Below are 10,258 nucleotides of genomic sequence, written 5' to 3' on the forward strand. Positions count from 1 at the left end.
GGGAATGTGGGTTAGTGGTAGAGTGCTTGCCTAGCATGCATGAAGCCCTGGGTTCAATTCCTCAGCACCATATAAACAGAAAAAGCTGGAAGTGTGCTGTGGCTTAAGTGGTAGAGTGCTGGCCTTGAGCAAAAGAAGCTCAGGGACAGTGTCCAGGTCCTAAGTTCAAGCCCCAGGACTGGCAAAATAAATAAAAATTAAAAATAATAATATCAATAATAATGAGGAGGAGGAGAGGGGGGGAGGAGGGGGGGAGAAGAGGGAGGAGAGGGAGAAGGAGGAGGAGAAAGAAATCTGAAAGTGTGCTTCCATTAAATAACCCTCACTTTCCTGCCCCAGCGCCTGCAAACCTCATTGTATTTTCTGTCCTGGTGATCTTGACTCATCTGGGTACCTCTTATGAATACCACCATACAGTATTGTCTTATTGTTGCTAGATAATCTCACTTCATAAAATGTCTCAAGATGCATCCATGTGGTGCAAGCACCAGAACATCCTCTTCCTTTAAAGGCTGACTAATGTTTAATTGTATGCACAGACCATGTTGTGTTTATTTATCTGACTGTGGCCACTTAGGTTGCCTCCAGCTTTGGCTTTTGTGAGCTGTAACATGTGTGGACAAACTGCTTTTTGAGATCCTGCTTTCAATTCTTTTGGATATATATGTGAGACTAAACCTTTTGGTGGGTTTTCTTTTCTATGAGCTGTTAAGAAAGAGGGAGCAAGTTCCCTCAGAACTTCTCTTCTGTAAGGCATTATTATTTTATAATAAATATTTGAATATTTGGTGGCTGTTGCTCTGTGTGTGTGTGTGTGTGTGTGTGTGTGTGTGTGTGTGTGTGTGTGTCTAAGGCAGATTTGGGAGAGAAATGGAGGTCCCTGGAAACATTCGTCCGTCAGTGGTTGCTAGTGGCACAGTTCCTAAGGCTTCTAATGTGGATGACAGCCTATTCTGTGATGTTACTGAAATCTGCCTCAACTAAAAATGGCTCCCCATCTTATCCTACGCATGTGTTCTCATTCATTGCATAAAGGGACCCATTTACAAGTCCGTGGCTTTCAGGGCAGCACCTGACAAGAGACACACCGTCCAATATCTAGCATGCTTCCGCCTGAACACTTTTTTCTTCTCTGCTTTGGTTTTCTGCAGCTTGGCTTTGTATCACGAAACGCCATTTCTCTAGGCCGCCCGGAGAAAGCTGGCGCCTGGCAAGCCGGGCCTCCCCTAGCTGCCCGGCATCTCACAAATCACATCACGGACGGGGTGGGGGCGCGGAGGGGCCCGGGGCGCGGAGGGGCCCGGGCCCCGTCCCCGGGCCGGCCCCGCGGACGCGCAGCACCCCCTGACTGCGCCTGGGCCATTTTCATCCGATTCTCTACCTCCAGCCATGGCCGAGGCGGCGGGCGGGCGGGGTCGGGGCCCGGGGGCAGTCCAGCCGTCCGGAAAAACAAAGAGCAAACGTTTCCGCTCTGAGTGGCACCGGTAGGCTCGGGTTTTCTCTGCCCAGACTTTCGATCCCCACGGCACCCCCAGACTGCGGGGGGACGGGTCTGTGCGTCACCCACCGTGGCGGAGCGCTCGGGCACGCGGCCCCCAGCAGCCCCAGGCTGGGCTCGCCGCCGCCGGGAAGCGGGCAGAGCGAAGGGGGAGGGTGGGGCGGTAGAAAGGACAAAGCTGAGAAAGCAGATCCCAGGAGCCGGCTCCCCGCCCCCTCCACAGTGACAATGCGGGCTCGGGACCCCTTTCTAGCCCCGGTTCCCTGGGCATCGAACTCCTGGCCTAAATGTTAGGGTTGGTAGCATTCCAGTATTTCCAATTGGAGAGGACTGAGAATAGGAGAAAGGGGGAAGAGACTGGAAAGGAAAGGAAATAAGGACGGATTTGCAGTCCTTGCAGTCTCTTTCGATCGCTTTTCATTCATTGGCAAAGTGTGGGTTGCCTAGGAAACCGGGCACCTTGGCTGCGGCAGAAGCAGACCAGGGGCGTGGCAGGCTCCGGCTGGGCGCTGCCAATGCCCGGGGCTGTCAGCGACAATCCTCAACCAGGCGTCTTGTAATTTCAACACACGAGCTCAAACGCACGGTACAGCCTGAAAATAATGCTTCCGAAACTTACTATCCATTTACCTCAAGTCCCTTTCCGCCGGCTTCTTCAATTACTGGAAACAATGACTCTTTGTGTGAAATACAGTGGACGATTTACCAGTGAAAGTAATCTGAAAATTACAAAGGCTTAGACAATTTTATTAGTCTAAGGACCATCAGCCACACAAATCACCTTATGCATAAAATAAATATTGTATTTTATTTTACACACCACTTTCTACAACTCTCTCTAGAAGGGAAAACTAAATATATATATCATATATGTGTTTGTTTAATATGTGATCATATTTTCACATCTGATCAAACTTCCTATCTGATAGACAATGGCCTAGATCGAGATGAATTGAGCATAATAAAGCAGGGGAGGAGGGAATCCTGAGAACAATAGTATTTTTTCTTTGCCTTTAAAAAAATAGCAGAAAAAAATAGCAGATAAACTGAAAGACTACGGAAAGACTCGGCCATCGCTGACATTTCAACACAAAGGACAGGTTTTTGCTAGGACATGTATGCAGAAGCATAATTCCAATGGCTAGAAAGATTAGCAAGAATGCCTGCTGGGAAGGGGTTGGGGGAGGAAACACTGCGGCAAAACGCGAGAAAAGAAAGGAAAGCAGACCTTGGGCCAAAGGGGCGGGATCTCCAAGGGCGTTAAGGGTTTTCTAAGGATGATTTTTTCCCCCACCCTCGTTGTATTCCCAAACTTCCTCCCGTAAAAGAAATCCGAGAGGTGGCCCTCCACGAAGATCTGGGTCTGACACTGAAGTGAGAAATGAACCCCTTCGGAGAGGAGGCAGGCTCGGACCCCGGGCGCGGAGCTGAGCCTCGAAGCTCTGCGTGTCCGGGTGGCTCGCGGCCTCGCGCCGCAGACGCAGGACGCTCCGCACCAGTGCGCGGGTGCTGCCATCGCTCTGGTACCTTCAGAGCAGCTAGGTCCCACTGCAGCCGGCACCTCGAAGTTGGCACCTGCTACAGCCCTTTCCGCAGGGACGTGGTCACATTCCATGGAGGGCTTGGGCACCCCTCGAGATTTCAATTGTGCTAAGTGACCTTGAAAATTGTTCACCCTCGACGCATCTACTAGTGTAGCTCGAGATTAGGGCTGGGGTCCTTGGAACCCCGCTAGCGGGGCAGGTGAACAAAGGCAAATCTGCTGCCCTGCCATTTTCCCGACCCCACCACGTAGGACCCCGCGCCCTCCCAGCGGAGGCGTCTGCGGAGTCGGGCCTAGAGCTCCAGTCTCCGCACCCAGGATGTCCGCGGCGAGGGGGGGGGAGCTTTTATTATTAATGCTTCTCTTACAACCGAATTTAAAGTCCTTTTCTCCCCTCCCCCCACACTCCCTGGTGGAAGAGAGGCGATGACAGCTTGCAGATGGTTTTGGGAGGGGCTCACTCAACAGCTGCGAGCGCCGCTCCGTCTCAAGACCTGGGACCATTCTATCTCAGTTGACCAGAGAATGGAAAGGGGTCGCATCACCCCGCAAGTCACTAGTCCTGGGAGGGAAGCCCACACTTCAAACACGGAATCGCGGGGAACAATCTGTAGTGAACGTTTCGGCCACCCTTTTACCTCCCTCCCTCAAAGGCAAGCAGGTTGATAGTGCGCGCGCTCACACCCACCCACCCACACGCACGCACGCAGACAGACAGACAGACACACACACACACACACACACACACACACAGATCAGCTTCTCCCTCTAATACTTAAGAGAATTCTGATCGATAGGTGCTTCGAGCCTGCGCACGCGCTCCTATGAGCGCGCCCTGGTCCAGGGTGGCCTCCCCCTCGCAGTGCTGCAGTTTTTAGGCGTGTCCCCTACCCACCCCCCACCGTCCGCAGCGCCAAGCCTGGACCTCCTGCCCCCCAAAACGCTAGATAATGACTGCCCTTGGAACCCACCCCCTTACTTGACAACCGATCCCTGGGAAAGAGAGCACCTGGAGAGTTATTTTTAAATATTCGGTTGCTAAATCTCCCCCCACGCTTTTGAAAGCCCTTTGTTCCACGAACGGGCCCGCCCCCAGAGCCCCACCCTTATTCTGCGCGCAGGACAGTCCACGCCGCGCAGCAAGCCACACCCACTCCACCATTACTCACAAGGAACAAAGGCTAAGCTGCGGAGTGACGGGGTCATGGGCACCAGCCTGGCACTGTGGGCAGCGCTGGAGGGGATCGCCCCACCCTTGGATGCAATGGCCGCAGAGAAAGACCCGGCAGCCCTCGACGGACACAAAGGCGAGAACAGCCCGTGCTGTCGAGGGCAGCGCACTAAAGCTCTGGAGCCGCGGGTGTCCAGAGGCGTGGCCCTTGAACTCCCTACTTCCAGATTACACACGGCTGCCTTCTGGGGTCATCTGTCTTCCCCGAAGGCTCCACTTGACAGAGGCATGGGTCCCCCGTCCAGTCTTGGGCCTTCAGGGATGGGGACAGGGATCTAATCTCACCAGGTGTGGTTGGTTTGGTGAACTCTGCCTGTGGCAACAGAGATGCCGCAATCAACACCAGCGGATCAGCCCAGGTCACCTCAATCCTCCCGCGGGCCGGCACCCGGAATACCTGAAGGCCTCTCCACCTGCTACAGCCCCTCCCCCCCTTCTCCCCGCCCCTCCCCCCACCTCCAGTCTTATGCCAGCTCTCCTCCGGCGCGGCACCCGGCCACCCTGCGGCCCTCCTCCGCTACTTCACCCTCATCCACCACACCCCTCTCAGCTTCACCCCTCATTGAAGACCCAGACAAAGCTCACGCCCCCACCCTACTCGCAGGCGCCCCCACCCCCGTCTTCACACCCGTGCTGATTGGCCACGGGTCCGAAGTCCAGCCCCCAGGACGGTCCCCGGGGCTCTGAGCATTACGTCAGCCCGGCCTGGAGAGAGCCAGCTCGACGGGGACTGGGGGGCTCAGGCTGGGGGCGCGGCCTGCCAGGTCCGCCCCCACCCGCCCTACATAAAACGCCGAGCCCGCTGGGCGGACGCTCTCAGCCCGTCGGTTTCCGAGCGCGATCCCGGTGGCCCAGCCGTGGGTGTGGAAGGGGAAGACCGAGAGAACCACAGGCACACACCCGAGACGGGAAGAAACTAACCAGGCACCATGCGCGAGATAGTGCACATCCAGGCGGGCCAGTGTGGCAACCAGATCGGCGCCAAGGTGGGCGCGCCGCGGGGAAGGGGGGGCAGGCGCAGAAGGGACCCCAGCCGAGCGCCCCGTGGGGCAGGCGCAGAAGGGACCCAGCCGAGCGCCCCGTGGGGGTCTCTGGTCGCAGTGCGGTCCAGGGTAGGACGAGGTGGGCACCAAGTGCAGACCTTGCTGGCCGCTTTGTGCAACCTAGAGGGGTGTGGTCTGGGAGGCGATTTTTGGGGAGACATAGGGGTGGGGGGAAGAGCTTCATTCTTACGAGAACTCGCTTTTTCGATCTCGATTGTGCTTGGTTTTCCTTTTGTGCCACTTCGCCACTCAGACGGGCACATGTGCCTGAGAAGAAGTGTCTGGGCGTGTCCTCGAGGCCGTGCGCGCCGATCTTTGGCTGGGGCTGGGACGCGAGGAGAATTGATTTTATTCGCTTGGACCCACTGGAGGCGGGGGAGGGGAGGAGACCGATTGTCTGGCGGTGGCAGGACGTGCTTTGAATCTAAAACCGCTCCTCATCCTTAGCCTCCCACCGCCCCCTCCTCACGGGTGGCTGGAGTCCCAGGGCGCTTGCTCGGCCACCCGGGGACTGACTCCCGGACGGGGCTTTTCGCTCTGCCGCACTACCCCTACCCCCTGCGGGGAGCAGCTGCTCTCCTGGGAAACGCCCAGTTTCAACTTTCTGACCCTGCAGAATCCTAGCCCTCAGGCGTTCTCTGTTCGCCTGCCCTTTAAAGCTCCTAAGATGCTGCACCTCAGATCCAAGTGGGAGCTTTTCTTTGTGAATGGTGGCGTCTCCGGGGAGGCGGTGTCTAGCTAAATACAATCTTTCTCTGTCTCAGTTTTGGGAGGTCATCAGTGATGAGCATGGCATCGACCCCACTGGCAGTTACCATGGCGACAGTGATTTGCAGCTGGAGAGAATCAATGTGTACTACAATGAAGCTACTGGTAATTACCCTTAAACACCCCCCCCCCCTTCAGTTTTGTACCGGCTTCTCCTTGTTGTGGTCCCAGAAGAATATAGAGGAGGCAATTTAGGATAGTCTTTTACTGAGTTGTGCTCCCCTGTGCCAACCAAGCCCCGCAAAAACCTATGGTGGGTTCTCCTTTGTTCTGAAGCTAACATTACTGCCCGCAAGGAGGGCGGATACCAAGCCCTTCTCCACTGAGCTTTCTGACTGCCAGCTGAAGACAGCTTTTGTTCCCTGCAGGAAACAAATATGTACCTCGGGCCATCCTGGTGGACCTGGAGCCAGGCACGATGGACTCAGTCAGGTCCGGACCTTTTGGTCAGATCTTCAGGCCAGACAACTTCGTGTTTGGTGAGTGCCTGGTATGGCTGATGGCATAAGGGGAGTGTTTTACACTGGGCACCTCAGGGTGGGGCAGTGGGGCTGCCAGGGGAAGAGCAGGAGGAACATGCAGCTATCCAGTTTTAGTATAGTCTTGATAATTGACCTTTTGCCTTTCAGTTTCTAATAATTGCCAGGGATACGAGTCCTTGTCTACAAAAGCCTAGGCTTCCTTATTTATAATTACAGGTATAATCCAATACTTTAATGGCTCACCATTTGGTGAAAAATTGAAATAATATTAGAGCACAGGCTCATTGATCCATATTAAGAGATTTCATATAAGGAATTTACTACAGGCTCCACTGACTTCATCTCTTTCCCCCTGGCAGGCCAGAGTGGGGCCGGCAATAACTGGGCCAAGGGCCACTACACAGAGGGAGCCGAGCTGGTCGACTCTGTCCTCGATGTGGTGAGGAAAGAGTCAGAAAGCTGTGACTGTCTCCAGGGCTTCCAGCTGACCCACTCTCTGGGAGGTGGCACTGGGTCAGGCATGGGCACCCTGCTCATCAGCAAGATCAGAGAAGAGTACCCAGACCGCATCATGAACACCTTCAGCGTCATGCCCTCACCCAAGGTGTCAGACACTGTGGTGGAGCCCTACAATGCCACACTTTCCGTCCACCAGCTGGTAGAAAACACAGATGAGACCTACTGCATCGACAACGAGGCCCTGTATGACATCTGCTTCCGCACCCTGAAGCTGACCACGCCCACCTATGGAGACCTCAACCACCTGGTGTCAGCCACCATGAGTGGGGTCACCACCTGCCTGCGCTTCCCAGGCCAGCTGAACGCAGACCTGCGCAAGCTGGCCGTGAACATGGTGCCCTTCCCCCGCCTGCACTTCTTCATGCCAGGCTTTGCCCCCCTGACCAGCCGGGGCAGCCAGCAGTACCGGGCCCTCACAGTGCCCGAGCTCACCCAGCAGATGTTCGACTCCAAGAACATGATGGCTGCATGCGACCCCCGCCACGGCCGCTACCTGACGGTGGCTGCCATCTTCCGAGGCCGCATGTCCATGAAGGAGGTGGACGAGCAGATGCTCAATGTGCAGAACAAGAACAGCAGCTACTTCGTGGAGTGGATCCCCAACAACGTGAAGACGGCTGTGTGTGACATCCCCCCGCGTGGCCTCAAGATGTCGGCCACCTTCATTGGCAACAGCACAGCCATCCAAGAGCTGTTCAAGCGCATCTCCGAGCAGTTCACGGCCATGTTCCGGCGCAAGGCCTTCCTGCACTGGTACACCGGTGAGGGCATGGACGAGATGGAGTTCACTGAGGCTGAGAGCAACATGAATGACCTGGTGTCTGAGTACCAGCAGTACCAGGATGCCACTGCTGATGAACAGGGGGAGTTTGAGGAGGAGGAGGGTGAAGATGAGGCTTAAATTCACGACTTGAAGCAGTTTAGGTAAAGCTGATGAGAAAAGCGAGGGGGTGGGGGGCTTACCTGTGAAAATACCTTGGCAGTTGAAGGAAGGAAGCATGGTCTACCTTAGCTGTGTGCGCTGGGTCTCTGGTGCTCTTCACTGTTGCCTGTCACTTTTTTTTTTCTTTTGTAATATTGATGACATAGATGTAACATTTGAGATATTTCTGAGCTCCTGTTGTAATGGCTAAAACCACATAAACATTTGTGTCCTGATGGTGTCCTCTTTCTTTCTCTTCCTTTATTCTTTGTTGAACTCTTTATTCTTGATTCATATGCAACTTTCTGAACACTTAATGTTAATTGATCTCATCCTTTAAAACTGGGAAAGGATGAGTAAAAGCCCAAATGCATTTACTTGTTTGATATGGTAAAAGTTGAACCAAGAACAGCCTTGGCATATTAATAGGAGAGAGTAACATGAATACTCAATGCCTTTAAATATGTATCTTATTAGTTGAAAGAATGCCTATTTGAAAGCACACTGTTGCTTTTATTTAGAAATATTACCATGCCTTTATTATAACTAAAAAGAAGAATACTGACCAAGTACACACAGCACATTCTAAAGGAGGGTGGGAGGTTCATTTTCTTCCTCCTATAAAATTTAATATACAAGCTTTTCTCCCTGGAGGGCAACATTACTGTCAATATTATCTTTTATACCTTTGCAGAAATATTCCTTATACTTTCACATCTTTGTATGAATTTCCACATTTTTCTTCACACACACACACACACTGTTCTGTATCCCTTGCTCTACCACTGAACTGCTTCCCCAGTGCAACTGCATATGCTAAAGAAAGAGACAGGCCCCCTCCACAAGGACGCATAGCAGCCATGCAGAATCTTATTCAGCCAGTTCCCTACCATGGACATTTATGTTGGGTATGCTTGTTTCTTATGGTGGTACAATAAATATTCCTATCCATATGTCATTGTGCTTATGAGAGTTGCTCTCCTATAGATTCCTATAAATAGAATTTTGTGTCAACAGGCATAGAAAACTCTCATCTGATTTTGGGACAGGCACAGATTTATAGTTAGGCTAATTTTTAATTAAAACTTCTGACAATCATAGTATAAGCTTTTGTGCTTAAGTTAATCACTTGACTTTATATGGAAATATGCATTGAGGGGGAGGAGAGGTATGATGGAGAATGTTATCTTAAGCAGCAAGCCCTAATTTCTTTGCTTCTGGCATCCTTACTATGAAAACCTGGGACTTAGGATTTGGAATTTGAACTCAAGCCTAACTCCAAACTTGAGTTCAGCCACCAAAGAATCTATAGAATCTCAGTGACCCCCATGGATTTTCATCTATCCTCTAGGATAAGCTATACTTTGCCAAAATGGTGCTATATTCCGCTTTAACCTGGTCAGTTTCTCATTTAGGGAAGAAAGGTATAAGTCATAAATGAATAAAATTAACTTATATACCCCTAGAGAAAGGAAGACAATCAAGAAAACAAGGTTGCTACTCCGGAGGCTGAGATCTGAACATTGTGGCTGGAAGCTAACTGGGGAAGACAAATTGGAGAGACTATTATCTCCAAATAACCAGCAAAAAAAATCTAGGATCAGAGGTAAAGCTTCAGTGGTAGAGCGCTAGCCTTGAGAAAAACAACAACAACAAACAAACAAGCCTTGAATTCAAGGCCCTGAATTCAAGCCCAAGTATTAGCACAAAAAAAAGAAAGAAAACTAGTTTTTATGCTTTTTTGCTCTACCTTTTATAAAAAATCAAAATTAGGAAAAATAATGACTTTAAATCTGACCTGCATACTTCTACTACTTAAATGTTCAAAAAAGAAAGAATGAGTAGAAAGGAATTTATTTTAAAAGAAGCTAAAGTGAATTTTAAAACAGTTCCAAAGAGAGGTGTGAGCAATTTCATTCATGGGACCTCTACCACAAGGCTCCCATAAATAGACAAGAGCAGCAGCTCGGTTTGCAAGTATTATGTATCAGGAAAACTTGACTGAGGGTGAAGCTTCAGTTGTCTATATTTAACAGCAAACTGGCAGGTGTCATTCCAGCTGAGCTGGAGTAAAGCTTCCTCATTGAGATGTTAACATTGGTTTTTTTTTTTAATTTAAATTTTATTTTATTTGTGAACATGCTGTACAGAGGAGTTACAATTACATGGGCAGGATAATGCATACATTTCTTACCAAGCATTGCAGCCTCCTCCTTTGTTTACCCTTCCCATCCCTTCCCAGCCTCCCCCCT

The 10,258-nt window shown here is 51.5% G+C and overlaps 1 protein-coding gene across 1 annotated transcript; it reads left to right on the forward strand.

Annotated features, from left to right (window-relative positions):
- Nucleotides 1-5,005: 5,005 nt before the first annotated feature.
- Nucleotides 5,006-8,248, forward strand: LOC105985961 (tubulin beta-2B chain). The gene is made up of 4 exons (XM_013016681.1): nt 5,006-5,258; nt 6,080-6,188; nt 6,452-6,562; nt 6,925-8,248. The coding sequence occupies exons 1-4, from the start codon at nt 5,202-5,204 to the stop codon at nt 7,983-7,985; spliced, it is 1,338 nt and encodes a 445-aa protein (XP_012872135.1). The 5' UTR covers nt 5,006-5,201; the 3' UTR covers nt 7,986-8,248.
- Nucleotides 8,249-10,258: the final 2,010 nt, after the last annotated feature.

The sequence above is a fragment of the Dipodomys ordii genome, unplaced genomic scaffold (assembly GCF_000151885.1).
Source record: "Dipodomys ordii isolate 6190 unplaced genomic scaffold, Dord_2.0 Scaffold32, whole genome shotgun sequence".
NCBI lineage: Eukaryota > Metazoa > Chordata > Mammalia > Rodentia > Heteromyidae > Dipodomys > Dipodomys ordii.

Coding starts and splice junctions, on each gene's coding strand:
- LOC105985961 (XM_013016681.1), top strand. CDS start 5,202: ATGCGCGAGATAGTGCACATCCAGGCGGGCCAGTGTGGCAACCAGATC. Junction 5,259..6,079: donor GCAACCAGATCGGCGCCAAG/GTGGGCGCGCCG, acceptor TCTCTGTCTCAG/TTTTGGGAGGTCATCAGTGA. Junction 6,189..6,451: donor GTACTACAATGAAGCTACTG/GTAATTACCCTT, acceptor TGTTCCCTGCAG/GAAACAAATATGTACCTCGG.